General features: G+C 39.3%; 1 protein-coding gene across 2 annotated transcripts in view; it reads right to left on the bottom strand.

The window, feature by feature from the left end:
- The window catches only part of prkcbb (protein kinase C, beta b), a 121,542-nt gene that overhangs the window by 68,692 nt on the left and 33,131 nt on the right, over positions 1-19,719 (bottom strand). For both annotated transcript variants that reach the window (XM_055005126.1, XM_055005125.1), the window contains exons 4-5: positions 5,506-5,617; positions 4,054-4,182 (exon numbers count right to left, since the gene is read on the bottom strand). In XM_055005126.1, coding sequence (XP_054861101.1) covers positions 4,054-4,182; positions 5,506-5,617 — 241 coding nt within the window. The remainder of the gene's footprint in view (positions 1-4,053; positions 4,183-5,505; positions 5,618-19,719) is intronic.

Genomic DNA, 19,719 nt, shown 5'->3' with positions numbered 1-19,719 from the left:
AACCTCCTTAGAACAAAGAGGTGAGTCTATTTTTAATGTGTGTCACTGAAATGTCATTTGTTTCAGACGAGACACGTTTTTTTCATGAGCTTGTTAATTTCAAGGTTTTATCATCTTTCAGATTAGTGGAAATGAAACTTCTAAAATACATATTGAGGCAGTTATTTTACTCAAGTTTTTACTTTGGAAATATATTTAATAAGATTACACCTCATTTGCATAATGGACCATAAACTTTGAGGCAACTTGTAATAAAAAAGTGATCACTTTCTTATTGGATGAAATCATCTGGGGCAATTTCAAGATGATATTTATCAGTTAAAATGTTGAATTTATTCAGTTGTATTGTTTCCACTTCGGGCTGCACAGTGGCTTGGTGGTTAGCACTTTCGCCTTGCAGCTAGAAGATCTTCGGTTCACGTCCCAGCCTTCCCGGGATCTTTCTGCATGGAGTTTGCATGTTCTCCCTGTGCATGCGTGGGTTTTCTCCAGGGTCTCCGATTTCCTCTCACAGTCCAAAAACATGCTGAGGTTAATTGGTAACTCTAAATTGTCCGTAGGTGTGAAGGTGAGTATGACTGTTTATCTCTATGTGTAGCATTGTGATAGACTGGTGACCTGTCCAGGGTGAACCCTGCCTTCACCCTAAGTCAGCTGGGATAGGCTTGAGCCCCTCCACAACACTAATGAGGATTCAGCAGTGCATAGATAAAGCATGGGTGGATGTTTCTACTTCTACTTGTACTTTTGTAATTCTTGTCCTGCGGCTTCAATGCCTCATCTGTTATCCAGCCGCTGTAACATGGAAACTTCCCCGCCGAGGGATCAATGAAGTTTATCTTATCCTATCTTATAGCCTTACAATGTCATGGTCTTCTTGGAAACGTTGGGTTTTGGCATTCATGTGGATGTAACTTTGACATGTGCCACCCAACAATACATTATACCAGGCCAAGAAAACCCTCAAATGACAGCAGCACTCCCCAGCACTGATACATCCTGCTACAGAACAAGAGCTGATCAGGAACAGCTCCAGCAACATGACAAAGAGCCTTAGGCGTTGTACCAGCTTCCAAATACCCAAAACCCAATCTGACACATGAAGGCCCCACTTGACAAACCACAGCAGTCAGTAGAGTGTCAAATCCCAGTAGCAGATACCCCCCAGAAGTCCCCTGTTTGTCCATGGATCAACAGATCAAAACTACACAAGCTGGAGCTACACACTGTTAGGCTCCTGGTTTTAATGATCTGGCTGATCAGTCATTGTCTCAAATGTGACGTTCTGCCAAACCAAAATTTAATTATCATTTTTGTCAGTAATTCTGACCAGATAATATGAACATTCTCCTTGGTTTTGCATTAGAGAAGCCAGTTCTGATATCCTGTTAACATAAAATGAAAATGTAATCTTTTGCCAGAGACAGGCTTAATCATTCTAACACCAGTCGTTGGGCAGAGAACAGTGTGAACATATAAATGCATTAATGATTAATATTTCATTTTTCTTGAAGGCTTGGCTGACAGGCTTCTCTCTGAGCAACATCCTGCTTTATATTCATACAGCTTCACTATTAAATCCGAGGCTCAGTCTTGGGCTGCCAGACACAACCACTGCAATCCTGCAGGCTTAAAGGAAGAGAAGTAATTGATTAAAAAATTTCAGACTGGCAAAGTCTACATGAAGATGCTTCCAGAAACATTTCAATGCGGCAGCAGCAAAATAACACTCAACATAAGGTAAATAGGCAGACTACCTATGTACACCCACCATACATCTGGCTCCACAGCAAAAACTCTTATTGTCACTGTCTAACTATGATTGAAATCACTTTTTCGCTCAATTTACATCTAAAACTCAGAGATGCCGAATTTGTCTGGAAGCATCAGTATCAGTCACACTCTAGAGGTCTGATAAATGTAGAAATTTTCTGCCTTCCTCCACAAAATCTGAACATAATGGAGTACAAAACCAGGCTGCTGGAAACATGATGTGAATGAAGTCAAGTGAGAGAGGGTGAGTATTTTCATATTTATTCTTCCTATAAGGGAAATGGGTAAAGACATCATCTTTCTATAGAATTTAATGTTGAGTCTGATATAAGTTTATAATTTATGGATGGTGTATTTCCCAATTAAGGTGTTATTTTAATGGCTAATTAAGTAAAACACTTTAAGCTCTTGAATGTAGATACGTCTTGACCAGGGTTTCGACTTTTGAATTAATCTAGTAGCATAACTGACAAATTTGACGCATTCAAAAAGAGTTATTTTGTGTTCTTTGTTGTTTATTTTAATCCCCTGTATTTAACATTTAGCTCTTATTGCAATTGTAAATGGTTCTATAGCTAAAATAAACAAAAGTGGGGACAAAGGTGGATCTTGAGGGCATCCTCTTGTTATACCAAAGGGTTCTGACACCACATCGTTTGTCATTACTTCAGCTACAGGATTGAGATGTAGTAGTTTTATACATTTAAGAAATGTATTCCCAAATCCAAACAGGGCTACAACATCAAATAGATAAGTCCATTTGACCCTATCGAAGGCCTTCAAGCGAGAGGAGAGCCATATATTTTTGCCCTTTTTGATTATGTAGAAAATTAAGGACACGTCTTACATTGTGAAACCCTTGTCTTCCTTTTATAAACCCATTTTGGTCATCCCCCACTATATTAGATAGTCTTGAATTTCCCTTGGGATTAATAAAGTATCTATCTATCTATCTATCTATCTATCTATCTATCTATCTATCTATCTATCTATCTATCTATCTATCTATCTATCTATCTATCTACCTACCTACCTACCTACCTACCTACCTACCTGCCTCCAGCCTTTCGGCCAGAAGGTGTGCATAAAATCAAACTGCAATGCGATACTATTCAAAGCAGCCAATCAAAAATCAGAACGGACCTCACAAATGAAACATTTTCTCATTTAGCATAAGGCTGAAGTCCAGCTCATAGTCATAGGAGAGGAATTTACATGCAGAAAGCAACAGAATGTGAGAAAAAGCACAAGAGAAGCGAACAAACCCCTGATGTGTAATGAAACCTGTGCAATGGCAATTCTGTTAATTACATCCGTCACACTACTGATGTTCATGTTTGTCACAATGAAACAAATGGCAGCTGGTGACCACTCAGTGACGCCTCTTTTCAGTCCATCAGGCCAACAGCAAAACACAAATGTGAGTGAAAGTGTGTGACACACTGTGTAAACGGATTTGACTCCTTTTTTCTTCCTCCTGCTGCTCGGACACATAGTGAAGTAACAGCTCATTCAGTCTCATGAAACCATGAAAATAAGTTCATTTGGTGAAACAAGAGTGTTAAATTGCATTATTTTTTGCAAAATCTTTTGTCCTTTTAGGCATTTCTAATAATAAATGTGCTAAAAACTGAGATAGCCTTAACTGTGTCGCTTTGAAAAATGGAAACTCATTGCAAAGACAGATACACCTTATATTAGTTTCAAATCTAAGGTAAAAACCCTTGAAAAATTGCTGTAAAATACTAGATAGTGAGGGGAGTTGCCTCTACAATCCACAGCTTATCTCACTGCAATATGATTTCCTAGGTTGTGCGTTAGACTTGCCACAGATTTGGAAAATACATTATTTTATAGCACAACCACAGAACAATACGCTTTTCACAACCTCAGTGCAAAATGAAAATAATTTGCTGTTCAGTCACACTTCAGTCAGCTGAGAAACAGCATATTCACTATCTGTGCCGATGCTAATCTCGCTCCCATGAAGTATATTGCGCTGATTTTTGAATTTACACAATGACTCAGAGACTAAAATAACCCAGAAATTCCTCCTACATCAGTATATTTGAATCAATCCCAGTAACGAAAACAAGCTAGACACTGATGGCTCTTATTTGACTTCCAAACGTCATGTCTGACAATCCAACAGTAGGGGGAGACAGATAACTGGTGTTCTCCAACTGGAAAATAAAGTAGCAAGAGGCCAAATGTCTGTTTAGCTGAATATTGTATAGGAAGTGTGTGTGTACTGTGTTGGTTTGTGTATTTTGTACTTACTGGTAACAGTGAGAACATTAGTCTTGACCTCAGCAGTGATCTGGATGCGACCTCTCCTCTCAGTGTGGTCTGTTCCACACAGGCTGGGGACGTTGGCCACACAGCGCTTATGGATGTTCATCATACAGTCTGGAAGACACATACACGGAGAGATGAATGCGTGATGTTATGTAACAGTATATTGTTTGAGCATTAGCATAACAGCATTTGTGGATGCCAATCTATGTGTCATGGAAACAGCAAGACCATGGCTAGAAGTACAGAGAACCGTCTGTCTATTGTGCAGGATCACACATTGAAAATGCCATAAATCATTAAAAAAAAAGAAAAGTTGAATTTCTGTGATTATTTATTTCACAAAACCTGAAAAACTTGCCACATTTTTTCAAATGGTGTTACCATTCTGAGAAACAAACTATTTGACCATATACTGTAGATATTGTACTACATGCATTTCTAATTTGTTTCCATGCTTCCCTCCTATCTGTTCCCTGCAGTTCAGCCAAGTTCAGCCTATTAGCGCCTGAATATTTTAATGTGACTGTTGGTCACAGCTGAGTCACTAATCAGTTCTACAGAAAAGCACAACATTTTTTTTTTTTACAGACTCTGGTTAGAGTAAACAACTTATTTTTGGCAAATTACTAAACGAGACAGCCAAACAAAAAGTGATTTTGACGACTTTAAGCTTACATTTGCTTAAGTTTCTTCACAGAACAGCATGTCACAGATGAGTAGTTCGAGAATTGTCAAAAAGTTTAAAACGTGACATTTTTTTTCTGTTTTCACAGCTTCTAGGTCTGATAAATGGTGTAATTTTTTGCCAGTTTTTTAAATAAAAACATGCCCTTTGAACACTCTGGCAGATTTTGGAATTCCAGATAATACAACAAAAATATTGCTTAGACAGTACGACTACAATAAGTATACTAATATCAACAAAAAGCATAAATAGTACTGCAGATAGACCATCCTCTAAATGTCGTACTGTAATAATACAGCTGAAATATGTGATGTACACTACCATTCAAAAGTTTGGGGTTACATAGAAATGTCCTTATTCTTGAAAGAAAAACAGTTTTTTCAATGAAGATAATATTACATTAATCAGAAATGCAATCTAGACATTGTTAATACGGTAAAAGACTACAATAGCTGGAAATGGCTGATTTTTAATGGAATATCTACATATAGAGGCCCATTTCAAGCAACCATCACTCCTGTGTTCTAATGCTACATTGTGTTAGCTAATGGAGTTGAAAGGCTAATTGATGATTAGAAAACCCTTGTGCACTTATGTTAGTCCATGAATAAAAGTGTGAGTTTTCTTGGAAAACATGAAATTGTCTGGGTGATCCCAAACTATTGAACGATAGTGTATGCGCTAATGCCAACGTGAAAAAGGCAAAAGGAGTCAGACATGAGTGGATGGGTTTAGCGTCTAGTACTTACGGTCACATCTCATGCCCTGGTGTAGGAGGCCGTAGAGTAGAGAGCCACAGTGGTCACAGAAGGTCGGGCTAGAGTAGGTGTGGATCTTAAACTTATGCTTTGCCCTTGGATCCTGGAAAGAAAGACAGAAAATCAGATGGATAATCGCTAAAATCTATATCAGATCACATATCCAGTCTTCTAGACAGACAGAGCCTTCAAACTAGGAGATAAACATTTAATTATCAAACATTTCTTTAAAAATCCCTTCCGTTGAAAAGTTTTTGAGGTTGGTAACATGTCTTTATGGTAGTTTTGGAAGCTAAAAGATCATATCATGAGTTTAAAAAAAAAAAGGCACCAAACACCATGGCTGAGCAGTTCCACTGTAAAATTGCAGCATACCCATGATAGTCTCAAAATACAGGGACTCAGACTTTCAGTATTTTATACATAACAAACCAAAGGAGCTGTGTCCTGTCAACTTGCAGGACGGGGCTTTTTGTATCTTCAGAATCTGTTTCCAGGTTGAGCATGTATGGCTGAATTACTCCGATACTACAATATTGCGTAGCATAGAGTGGCTTTACAGTGCTTGAGCAGAGTTGTAGGTGAGCTGGTGTGCTTGAACTGTAGTAAACAGTGGGGGAGTGAGTGGAGAGAGAGGCAGGGATGTCACAGATCTGCACATTCTAGAGGAAACAACAGTGTAAAGTTACATCTAAGCCATTTTCAGACAGGGAGGGATTGTTTTCATGGAGAAAAACTTCTAAATATGTAACTTTGATACACAGAGATGAGTTTTTAGGGATTTAATCAATGACTGGCAAGGGACTTTAATAATTAATGTTGTAGAATTGATGCTGTGGCCAAATGTGCATCATCCAACCTATTTAGAAAAAAAAGAACAAATAAACAAAAGACACACAGTGAAGTTGCAGCTCTTTGATATTTGTTTTTCCACCAGCAGCGTACACGTCAGTCTATCTCTAACTTTCCACCTTCTGCTGCTGTGAACATTCTGTAGCATTAACAGGAAGTTTGACAGGGGCGCTGACATGGGGGGATCTGCATTGTAATCTGATAAAGACAGATTTCATCACAATTTCTTTGCTCACATGACTTCCAAAAGACTAAAAAGGCAGCTACATTGTGGGGCTGTTTGCGTGTGGGTGGGTGCACACACGCACAACAACTCAGTGGAGTCAGCCTTCCATGAAGACCTATTGAATTTAAACAGATGTACTATGAAGGTCGGAGTTCACCATAATCTACCACATAGGGCTGTGTTTCCATCACATGTAAACAGATTTATGTCCCCATAACGTGATTGATTCAAATACACACACCAACATCTGCCTCTTAGTTCAAGGTGACAAATTCAGGTCTTTTATTGCAATATTGTCAATGTTCCTCAATAACATCACAAAGACAACAGAATAAAAAAAAATGTAATCTGTTGAATTTTGAATTTCTTTCTCCTTTTTCCCCATTTTAATGTTAAGTATGTGCCTCAGATTGACAGAACACTCAGGTACTAATTCCTTTATAATGAACATTCATAACCGTGGCATAACTGGGGCGGAAATAGAGGCTATTTCTGTCTAATGTGTCTAGTGCGTCGCCAGTTCATGTGTGTGTGTGACACCTGCAACCACAGCTCAGTGGGAATACACACAAGCACCGATGGCTGCTGAGAGGCTGCTTAGTCTTGCACAAACACTCACACGCAGCCTGCAACATGAACCCACAGGCAGTAATCACATCCAATACACTGCTTGAGATGGATCCAGGTTGTGCAGTGAAGCGGGCATTCTTCGATGTAGGAGTTTTAACATTTCTGCCAAGGGGATCCATCACAGTTACCTAACACGAGTATTTAATATGGATTTATAAAGGATCTCCTCAAGTGGAAATTGCTTTGATGGCATTGAATACACAGGTTATTACTGCTAATATCACTTCTAAAACAATTCCAGGTACATGTCTCATGTATGTAGACATGTGTTGTGCCTTTTTATCTCATCAGCCAGGAAAAAAAATAAAGATTTATTCCTTCCTCTCCTCAACACCTGTCCTGGAAAACAATGCCCAATTTAGGCTGCCACTGCCTGAATTAAATCCAGCTTCCCCAAGGCGTCTTCAGGAGTGTGTGTGCAGGTGTCTGTCACTTGTCTGTGTTTCTTTACACAACTGTTACGTGTTTGCGCTTGTGCAATGTGCATCTGCGTGTGTTTGTTCCTCCGCCGGTTCCTCGTCTCTCTCAAGGACAAGACCACCTCCTGTTTGTTTTTTGTTCCTCTGAAAAAACAAGCGAACACTGTGCTGCTGAAGCTCCAGTGATGAGCAGCAGAAGACAGGGAGCAGGATGAGGGTTGCGATGAGAGAAAGTGCCAGCTTCTTAAGAAACAGTAATTATCAACTACATCCGCTTTGAAAATTCAAAGATCAATGAGAGACAAAAAAGCAGGAAGGAGGAGGCATGAAAACTGTGAATAGGGACAAGAAGAATCGCTTTTACTGCCTTTCAACAATCTTTTGTTGATGGGAAATCCGTCAAATTACTAGATTTTTTAAAGGGATGTGAAACAACGAAGTAAAAGTCGATTTTAGATACTTGGTTTATATTGTAAACAAATAGCAAGTAGAAGATCAGAAGATTTAAAGGACTTAAGGTGGAAGCAAAAATCCAGTTTTACATGATTTATCAAGTAAAACTGGCTGTAAGTAAAGGTGGGAATGAAGCTCTATTGCAGTTTAACACAGTTTAAGACAAAACTTTTAAGCAAATTTTAGGATTGTAGGAAACAGTCTCATTAACTTAATTCACCTAATAGCACTAACATTTCTGTATGGCTGCCCCTTGAATGTCGATGTATCAAGCATCAGATTCTTAAAGTTGAGAGTTTGTTTATCCACATAACGTTGTCCACTTTGCATGTGGTTCACCTGAGGTGTTGGACAGTTCTGATATCAGCCAACAACGAGCCATATGGGTAAACTGTATGTAATGTAGGTCCTGTATGGTGGGGAGTAAGAGACTGTAGAGTGTAAAAGAAGTAACAGTACCAGCACGTCACCACTGCCAAGTATAGAGTGACAGAGGGCAGACTGAGTTGCTGCAAACAGTTATAAAGTGTGTATACAGGCTTGGGTGTCGGTGTAAGAGCTATTCAAATGCTATGTAACATTTGTGCTGCCCAGGCAAGAGCATCTCAGTGATCTCCTGCTCAAGAAAGAAATTGGAACATGCACTGTCCGTTCATTGGACCATCTTTAGCTCTGACAATGACACACGTTCTCCGTGATAAGCTTCTGCAATGTATACAGCATTTATTTCTGTTCAGAGTTATATTAATTTTCTGCCAAGATCTTGTATTGATGATGGGAGAGTCGGACAAAGTCTTCTCCAGAACATCCCAAAGATTCTCAGTGGGGCTGAGGTCTGGACTCTGTGGAGGACAATCCATCTCATGCTCCCTGATCCACTCATTCTCAATGTGACCCCATGAATCCTGGCATCATCATCTTGGAACATGTCCATGAACATCAGGGAAGAAAAACTCCACTGATGGAAAGACTTGGTCATTCAGTATATAAATGACCAGGGGTTGGTCAGCTGAACCTGACCAACCCCTGGTCATAACTCTAACCCCCACAGGCTTGTAGGCACTATGATGAGTGAATCACTTCACAGTCCTAATCGTCTTTGCAGTGCATACAGTCCACCAGAATAAACAAAAAAAACAAAACACTGTTTGGCGATGCCTGCTAAACAACATACAGATAGGTTTTCTGACCTGAAGCCCCTATTGCATTACCGTGTCTTTGTCGTGCCTTTGAAGATTAGAAAAACAATGTGGCTTGGGTTCAAATGACTACTTGGTTAAGGTTAGGGCACTTTCCTTGTCAGGCTAATAATAATAAACATGTGGTTAAGGTTAGGGAACAAATGCTTTAAAAAGGAACCATGTTGACTCTCTATTTTGACCCCTCCATCCACCCCATCTCCTCGTTACAGTACCCAGACTTTGTCACTGCATAGTAACGTCATCTTATTCCATCCTTTGCTCTCGCTGTAATTACAATCATTGCTGGGTTTTATCACTTTTACACAGTTTAAGTGACAGTTTCTAAAAGGTTACAACCAACAGTCGGTTAGCTTAGCTTAGTATAAAGAATGGAAATTGATGGCCTAATTTCTTAGTTTGGACCAGTTGCCAAGGAACAAACAGACACTCCAAGAAATCAGTGGTAGCAGCTAAGAAATAGTCCAGCATATCATTCCAGGGATAATGGGGAATGGGGAAGTGATATAACATGTCAATTATTTGAGTTTCAGAGGTGCTGGAAGGTGGATTTTATAACCTTCAGATACAGCCAGGTGAGCCGTTCACCTCCTAGCAAAGCCCCTTTTCTGAGAGGGAAATTTATGGTAAAACATTAAATAATGGCCATTCCTAATACCGTGATTGTCCTCTTGTAGCCACAGTCAGACACACAAAGTGAAGAATTGATTGTGGTGGATGCATGAATTGATCATTGGACTTCAAACTGACAGTCAAAAATTCTTTAAACCAAGATCCCTTCTGTAACCTGAACAGCATGTTTATCATTAAAACACTGATAACAAAGATGCTCTATTTTGCTGGAAACCTCATCTTTCGTAAGTCTAACAAAGTTGGTTTTGTGCCTAAATTAAACCAAAGAAGCAAATAAATAGGCGTAGGTACAAACAATTGAGATGGTTTCAGAGATAATCCTGTCTGTGGGAGGTATTGGGAAGAAAGTACTAAATGCCTCATTTTTGTTGTTTGTTTATTCCCTTGTGTTTTTCACGTTACTAGTTTAATGCCGATACATTTATCTCTGTGTTTTATTAAATATCCTTGGGAATTTGCCCTTAAAAGGGAACAATACCTGGGTATTCACAGTGTTTGGGGTTTTTTTTTGGGTTTGTTTTTTTGTCCTCTCTGGGTGTGTGTTTGCTATTTAAATTTTTAAAAAGTTAAAAAAAAAAAAAAAATGCTCTGACAATCTTCATCTGGCACACTATGGTTTGTGTAACTCCTGACATTTTTTGTTTTCCTGCCTCCATGTTGCTGACTTTTCCAACAGTTTCAGCCTCTTCTTGCACTTAATTTACTCACAGAGACCTACTTATAACAGTGTGGTGCTCCCGGACAAGAGTGTGTTGCGTGGCGTATGTTGTGTTGCTGAGTGTCTAAACTGAAAGCCCGCTCATACCATCAGCACAGTTTGCCAGAACAGTGACTATCCATTAGTCAGTGCTAAGACGTACACTGTTTTGACTGTTTTCTTGTCATCCCTCACTCTGTGCTTTTCTTCTGGTTAGGTTTAACATTTACTGTCCATTATATTCCCTGTCAGATGCATCAGTCGACGCCTTCTGTGACAAAAAAAGATATCACGAACACCCATGCTGTCATGTCATTCATGATGCCGTGTGACAGGCAGACAGACAGCCGGAGTCCGAGCTTACAGTCGCTCAGCCACTGACATGAAACCTCTTTTTGTGTGTGTGTGTGTGTGTGTGTGTGTGTGTTAAAAATTGATTCTCTCTTCAGTCCACTCACGCCTCTCAAGTTTGTGACCTTATGACATGGTGGCAGTATCACCGCACAGAGTAAAAATATCATGACACTGCTTTGTGCCAAATGATAAATAAATGTCTTTGTGATTAGATACTATTTACAGTTTATAAGCAATTTTGCTACTATTTTTTTTTTCATTTTATGACATTTTTATCCCATGCATACCTTAAATGAAATTGCTGCATGTCTGGCAAAAGCTGAAAGCACCACTTAAAACTGCAGTTAAGCATCCAAATACCACAACTGTAAATACAAATTAAGCAGAAAAGTTAAGCAGCATTCTTTCTTTGGTCTTTATTATATAAAATACAACACGATATTTTCGTCTTCTGGAAAAATCCAACAGCTATGGAGACATTCTAGAAATTTCAAAGTGTAACAATCCAAACAAACAAAAAAAAAAAGCAGTGACGTTACCATGGAAACAGAGGTCTTAGTTCAGAGTGGTTGGGGGTAGAGCAGCGAAATTATTAGGCTTAAAATGACACCTAACTTGCATTAGACATCCAAAACATGTATGAGAAAGCGGACCCAGCACAGTTTTCATCACCTTTTATGTGTTTATGTCAAACACCGACTGTTTCTATTCGTCTTCCCTGTAATTACCAGCACTTAAGACTGCAGAGGTGATTTTGTCTGCTGAGGTGCTTTGAGTTAAAGGTACTACAGCTTGTGGAGTTACATAGTAAGAAGTAAACTGTATATGAATTGAGACAATAAACTCTTTAATTGCAAAAAGTGAAGTCAGTCTGTCTCGTATTAAAGTGAAGCTATTCAATAACTATGCGCATGTCTTTAAAGAGAGTCAAAGTAAAGCGAGCGAGCGTTCTTCTCTTTCCACCCACTCTGATTCAATAACAGGCTGCACACTCGCTTCGCTACAAAACAACAAAGTAGAATGTAATATAACAGAGGCTGCAGTAGCTGCTTTTTCTGTCCTGATCAATAAAGCAAATGCAGTATCATGGTGTTTATCTGACTCAGGCTTGTGATTCTACCTCTGGGAGCGTTTAAGTGTTTTTAGGTTAGATATTATTTAAAGGATTTCTTGTCGATGGAAGAGACGCACGGTAATCATTCTTGTGGGGGAAAAAAGCAAAAAACTGACAGCCTCACAAAAGTAGTGAAGAAATAATGAGTGATAAAAAGAGAGGGAACAAGTAAGGAAAGAAAGAGCCTGGGGTGGTGGTTTCATCTTCACACTGAACGTAATTCTTCCCATTCTTGCCTCCCAACATATGTTAATCGCAGTTTTTCCATCAATTTATCAGCCCTCCTCCTCTCTCAAAGGATCCCTTGTGGCTCCACTGCAATTTCTAACCATCTGGTCAGACATACTGTTAAAATATCACAGCTAGATATACGACTTTTGCTCATATGTTTTCTGTGAAACCACATTTATAGACGTACCAGCATACACAGTGACAGGAATTCAACAGAAGGGAAACAGCTGTCACACAAAACCATTAAGCTAAGTGTGTCTCATAACAAATTTCAAGACATTAATGCCTTTATAATGTATGTTAATATTCATTTACTTGACTCTAGGAAAAAAAAACTTCTTTAAAGTGTAACGTTTGAGTTCTTCTGGAATAAATAAATGACGATCTACTGATTTAAATTAAAGATTTTAGCTCAAAAGTTCTAAACTCTGTATTTTGCAAATGCTCTCCCACTTTCTTTGAAATTACAGGATTTGGAATTAAGTGTTTTAATTAGAAGCAGTGACATTTTGTTCTCCACAATAAGGTTAAAAACACATTCTGGTTAACTCTAAAGTCCCATTAACATGGATGAAAAGACTTGGGCTGTCACGTCCTCAAATGTCTCCATAAATGTAAAATTAGACCAATTATGAGATACAAGTGTAATCAACATGTTTCCAAAAAAGAAGAACACACATGACACGCTGGAAACGAATACTTCAAACTTAAATGTGGCATTGGATCAGGGGTTCACAGTCACTGGGTTTGAACTTGAGTTTGTTTTCTTCATGTTTGCATAGGTTTCCTCTCTGTGCTTCCGTTTCCCCTCACAGCCCAGAGACAGGAAGGTTAAGGCAAATTTACACTGTAAATTAGCAGTCAGTACTTGGGGGTTATAAGCTTGTACACTGTTATCAAATAATATCTAATCATTTTCATTTTTCTCTAAAATTAACAGCCAATAATCTCTAAAATTCTCCATCTTTTCCATACAGTCATTATCAAAGCTTCTATGATTCAATGTTTCATCCACAAAGATAACAAGGTAACATGTCACCAATTTCCTTTGGTCAACAAACCAGCTACTCAACTACATCTTTGGAAAAGAAGTAGCTTACACACTATTTCTTAGGAGAGGATATATTCATATTCTTATCTCCCATTTTCTCGCCTGAAACACATAGTGCACATACTGATTTGAGTTCAATACTTGTCTTTCCTTATACAATAATGCATAATGTTACTGTAGTACTGTAGTTATAGTGTACAGTTATATTGCTAGTACAACATTAGAGAACATTTTCGTGCAGTTTTAGCATGCAGTAAAAATTAAGGTTTTGTTGCACTTGTGAGACATTATGGACATGTTTTCTGACTAATAATAATCTTAATATAACTGCATGGAAACAAACTAAAGCTTGTAATGCAAACTGTTATGTCAAGCTACTATTATAATCTCTCTCTCACCCCACTCACATGGGGTGATGATATGTCTTCCTCTACCAAAGTCCTGGCAGTGTGAGCCTCTAATGCTCCTATTACCACTGGGACCACTGTGGACATCACGTTCCACACCTGTTCCTGTTGTTCTTTTAACTCCTGGTCCATCTTAATCTTCACATGCTCTTTCTTATGCAATGTTACTGTCGGATGGGACTGCCACATTACAGATATGAATAGGAAACTGGAGCATAAGATGGACGGATTGATTGTTGCAGTATCAGCAGTAATATGGGCACTGTACTGGACGGTTATAGTGAAGAGGGAACAGCTCTCGATTTACCAGTCGGCCTTCATTTCAAGGCTCACCTATGGACAGGAGCTCTGGGTAGTGACTATAGACACCAGCGGCTAAAATGAGTTTCCTCCAAAGGGCGGCTGGATTGTCTATTGTGTGACACGTTTGGACATCCAGAAGGAGCTCGTCCTATTGCTGCTCTTTCGTGGAACCAGCCAGGTAGTTCAAGCATCTGACAAGAATACCTCCTGGGCGCCTTCCTTGGAAGGTTTCCCAGGTGCATCCAACCGGGAGGAGACCTCAGGATAGACCCAGGACTCGCTGGAGGGATTACATATATCATCTGGTCTGGGAACACCTTGGATTCCCTCAGCAGTAACTGGAAAACGTCGCAGGGGCGGGGGGAACATCTCAAATGATCTGTTCATCTGGTTTTTCAAATGCTACGGTTTAGTGGATAGCTGTGAATGTGATTATGTTTAGGGTGTGATATACTGTCTGAGGAGTAACCTGCCTCTCACATGTAGAGACAGATTCTGAAAGGGAGGAGTCATAAACATATCATTTCTGTGCAATAAACTGAACTCAGAGAACATCCACGTCTTCATACAGTTTCTGGGTGTGTGCAAACATGTCTATAAGCATTTACTGTATAAAATGGGTGCTCTGACTGCTGTTGCACAGGTGAGGAGGCAGAGGGATTTGGGAGGAGAGTAGGAAGCATATCTAATCCAGTTTGATATATAGGATAGCGTTACTTTTAAACTGACAATTCAGTAATAAAGTATGGTTTTACCTTGCTAACATGTTTTGGCAGCATCTGCCGTCTTCTTCAGAGCGTCATCCGACGTGTGGTGATGTCTTTTTTTATCACGTGGCCGATCTGACAGATCTGTCAGAATCTAAAAAGTAAACACTATCCTATAATAAGAAATGATAAAATGGACATAATCCAATTACCAGTTTGATATGGTTCGATGAATAGGAAAGTTTCAAAAGCAATCAGGAGATCGACACGTCTTTCACATCTGATGACAAAAAAAATGTTGCTAGACCCAGTGCCAGTTAGCTTAGCTTAGCATAAAGAATGGAAACTGGAAAATCTATCTGCAGCACCTCTAGCAAAAACAAATAACATTAGTGTAGCAGGTGAGCTGTTTGTTTCCAAACTAGATAGAACATTGATGTGTACATATTATAATTGTATTGTTGCTGTTTTGTTGCATTCTGTGGAAATAACATCCACTGTATATCTGTCCATTCAGGAAGAGATTTCTCTCTTCTTCTTTGTCCCTTTGTAAATCAAGGGTGTAAGGAGAGAGGCATGTTTATGATGTATGACTTTATGGGTAATTAAAAAAAATGACTTGACCTTTCTGTCTGTAAAATGTATTTCAAAGGCATTCCAAGAATTCCACAAGTAGCAGAAAGTGAATCAATACTCAATCAAAGAACCAAGATAAGTGTCTTTCTATTTTCTATATTTAATTGTGAAGCTATTTTGGATCTGCCTTGTATATAAATTTAATGGTATCTTGGCCTCTCACAGACACATGCACACACACACAAACTCACCACACACACACACACACCGAGTTCTATACCTTCAGCAGGCTGTGGGCCTGAAATGTAGGTTTCATTAGAGGATCTCATCCCTCGACCTCTCCCACAGGGAACCCACTCTATTAACCCAGATCTATAATTGAATTCTTCTTTTAAACATACGTAGCTGACAGAGAGAAGGAGGGACTGGCAGGAGGTAAAATGGGAGTGATGGGCTAATTGCTGCAGACAGTCAGAAGATATTACTGATAATAGAATAAATCGTTCTGGCAACTGTGTCTTCCTCTCTGGCTGCATTTTTCTCTGATCCTTGTCTAACAAAAAAAAAACCCCTCAATATTATCAGTTACAGGACTCGGAGAAATGCTCAGCCAGAGCTTTCATTTCATATTTGACTCAGATGTAGATTAACCCTGTCTGGGAAAGAACTATTATACCAGTAATGGGGCTTCCATTAATGATGTCTAATCTGCCTATTATTGCTTAATGAATCCATAATTTGAGGAGACGCCATTGCCATCAGTTGTACAGTCATGGAGGGGTGTACATTGTCTGGATCAGTGTTTTGGTAGGTGGTATGTGTCACCACAAGAATGCCAGTATCCAAGGCTTCCCGGCAGAACACTGTGTAGTGCACCACGCTGCCTCAGCCGGCTTGCCTTCTTCCCACAATGCATTCAGCTGCCATCTCTTCCCCACATAAATGATGCACGCACACACGGCTGTTCACATCCACATGATGTAAGAAACTGTGATTCATCCCACCAGGACACCTTCTTCCACTGCCCCATGGTACAGCTGCGATGGTCATCCATCGTTGGTGATTTTAGTGGTGGTCAGGGGTCACTCTGACAGGTCTGCAGCTATATACACTACCGTTTAAAAGTTCAGTGTCATCCAGGCTATTTCATGTTTTCCATGAAAATTCACACTTTTATTCATGTGCTAACATAACTGCACAAGGGTTTTGGTTTTTTTTTTTCATCATCAGTTAGACTTTCTACACCACTAGCTAACACAAGGTAGCATTAGAACACAGGAGTGATGGTTGCTGGAAATGTTCCTCTGTACCTCTATGTAGATATTCCATTAAAAATCAGCTGTTTCCAGCTAGAAGTCATTTTCCACATTAACAATGTCTAGACTGAATTTCTGATTCATTCAATGTTATCTTCATTGAAAAAAACAGTTTTTCTTTCAAAAATAAGGACACTTCTAAGTGACCACAAACTTTTGAACAGTAGTGTATATATACAGTGTGCTGTGACACTTTTCTGGCAGCAATTAGGTCTTTAGCAATTTGTGGCATCTCTTCTGTAAGACTGGATAATACAGATGTCCAGTTATCTTTCCTTGGACCACTTTGGTAGGAACTCAGCCCTATAAACAAGGAATGCCTGCAAAGCTGTTTTGGACATGTTCCGACTCAGTTGTCTGGCCATCACAATTTGGCCCTTGTCGAATTTCCTCATCTTGACACTCACCCATTTTTCCTCCTTCAGATGCATCAACTTCAACAACTGACTTTTTTCTTGCCGCCTATTAAACCTCACTCCTTGACAGGTACCATTATGACGAGAAAAGCCATGCTTTTCATTTCACTTGCCAGTGGTTTTAATGTTGTGGCTAATCAGTGTACAGCATAATCAATCTGAAAATAACTGAAATAAGTGCCGGAAATGCACTGTTCTCCGTTTCAGTTTCCAAGAACCATGTGTGCATGGGTGAAAACATTGTGTCAAGCTGTACAAGTCTGACACCGTTATTAGAAAAACTCCACCCAGGTGTTCCATAATGTGCCAAGACTAAGTCTGAGCACCTCTATGAGTGAATATTGTCTAAAATCTGGATAAAATCCCTTATATTTTCAAACCGGAATAGATAGGTGCCACAGAATGTCATTGTTTTCAAGGAAACCTGTATATTGTTAGCCGCTTCCTCTTCTTCCTTCCATAACCACGATGCTCCCTGTGTTGCCGTCTCCTATGTTTAAATGAGCAACTAGTTTGGAGCTACATTCCCACTGTGCAGGAGCCGAGGTCGTAAAGCCATGAACTCATTAAGGAGATGACATGGTGGGGGTTGTGAGGCCCCCGTAATTAAGAGCAGGGGCCCCCTGGGTAGAGTGGCATTTAAATAGAGGATGTGCAGAACAGAGTCAGGTATGGCGGAGAGGGAGAAAAAGGTGTGGGGAGAGTTACATGTATGCCAAATATAGAAATATGGACAATTGTGAGAAACGGGGAGGGGGCATTCGGAGGAATTAGACTGGAGACTATAGAGATGTGAAATGATGTCTGAAGTCACTAATAAGGAAAAAGGCTTTCTGCTGGTTTCAAAAAGTCAATTAGAAAGAGAAGAAGTTAAAAAGGCCTGTAATTAACATATACACGGACAATAAAACTAAAATTAACGATACAAAAGGTACATAAAGATGGGGAAAGGAGTCGCTAACAGTTTAAGTCAGAAAATGATCATCAAAATGCACACCGAAATTATTACAGCTGATTAAACAGCTACCTTTAAGCTAATGCAACCGCAAACTTAGTGCTCTGCTTCTCCTACGGATGTGTTACAATTCATTTACAAGAGAACTGAATGGGACACTGGGAGTATTTTTCTAGGCGCAATGATGATTTCCTTCATTTCTAACTTTAAGGGCTTCACCAGATTTTCCAGCAGAGGAAAACTAAGGTTTTACAAGATAAATCATATACAACAGAAGTGAGTACACATTTGTGAAATATCACTTAAATGTCAACTACTTCAAAATCGTATCACTTCTCACTAATTGCATTACCTATATGCGGAACAATAAAGACATGTAACAGTTTTGACTTACTATATTAAAAACATAAGCCCACAGCACAAAGTCATTACTAAGATTTCTGTCTTTTCTTTCTTTAATGCTTCGTATGTCCACCTTTGTTTTTGATGACAGACACAATCCTCCTCGGTATAGAGACCACAAGTGTTGCTCAGTTTTATAGAGAGATATTCTTTCATTACTTAGATGCTTGTCTCAGCTGCTCTTTGTTATAAGGGTTGGGTTGCTCTACCTTTCTCTGCAAAAGGATTTTTAAAGGATTTCTGTTGGATTCAACTCATAGAATATACCTTGACCAGGTCATAGTTTTCACTTTTTTCTTCCTCAGAAACTATTATTGATTGTTATCATGCTGGAGTATCCCGCTAATGCTACACTTCTACAGACTGGGAAATCTACAACCTTGTCAGTCAGTATTTCAGTCCATCCACTGACATTCATCTGTTGCTGTCTATAAATGTCTTCTCTCCAACATCTTTGGCACCCATGCAGCTCCATATCATCAAATCCCACCTACGTGCATCACTGCCAGGAATATAAATTCACTGTCGGGATTATGCATTAACTTTGATAGGTTCAAGGCAAACACGTGAGACTCCATCTAAGCTGTACAAATTTATCTTGGATTCATCTGACTAAAGTATGTATTCCTAATATTCATCAGGCTTCTTTGCATATTCTTTAGCAAAGCTTTCATCCTGCAGTTTGATGGCAATGTGCAATCAAGGTTTTCTATACTTTGATGTCACGTATACAGGTTGACTTCATGCAGCATCTGACTATCTGTGCTGTAACACAAACTCTGATTTTTATTGCACGTCCTTGCACCAAGACTCAAACACTTGCCTGTTTTCAGAGCTCGATTGAGAAAGTAGTGCACTCTCCGTGGCGTTATTTTACACTGATGGCCACTGCGGCTCTCATTAATGGTAAAATGGCTTGTTCTGTACATCCAGATTACTGCTGCAACTGTGTTTCAACTAATTCTAAATTGGTCATTGATTTTTCTGTATCTTTCCTCACACTGATTTTTTGTGATTCCTCTTTTCCGTGTCGGGTCATGCAGTACGACTAAATACTCTACCAAGGTATGCAGTGGAGTTATGTGACGATCGGCATACGCTTGTCTGTAAATCTGTGAATCTGTCTGTCTATCCGTGTGCAACATTACTCAAAAATGGACTAACGGATTTGGGTGAAATTTTCACAGAAAGTCAGAAATGACACATGGACCAGCTGATCAGATTTTGGCAGTGATGCAGCTTGTAGTCTGGATCCAAGGATTTG

The sequence above is a fragment of the Amphiprion ocellaris genome, chromosome 19, assembly GCF_022539595.1.
Source record: "Amphiprion ocellaris isolate individual 3 ecotype Okinawa chromosome 19, ASM2253959v1, whole genome shotgun sequence".
Classification (NCBI taxonomy): Eukaryota; Metazoa; Chordata; class Actinopteri; family Pomacentridae; genus Amphiprion; species Amphiprion ocellaris.
The sequence above is the reverse complement of the archived record's forward strand: the minus strand, read 5'-3'. Positions and strand labels throughout refer to the sequence as shown.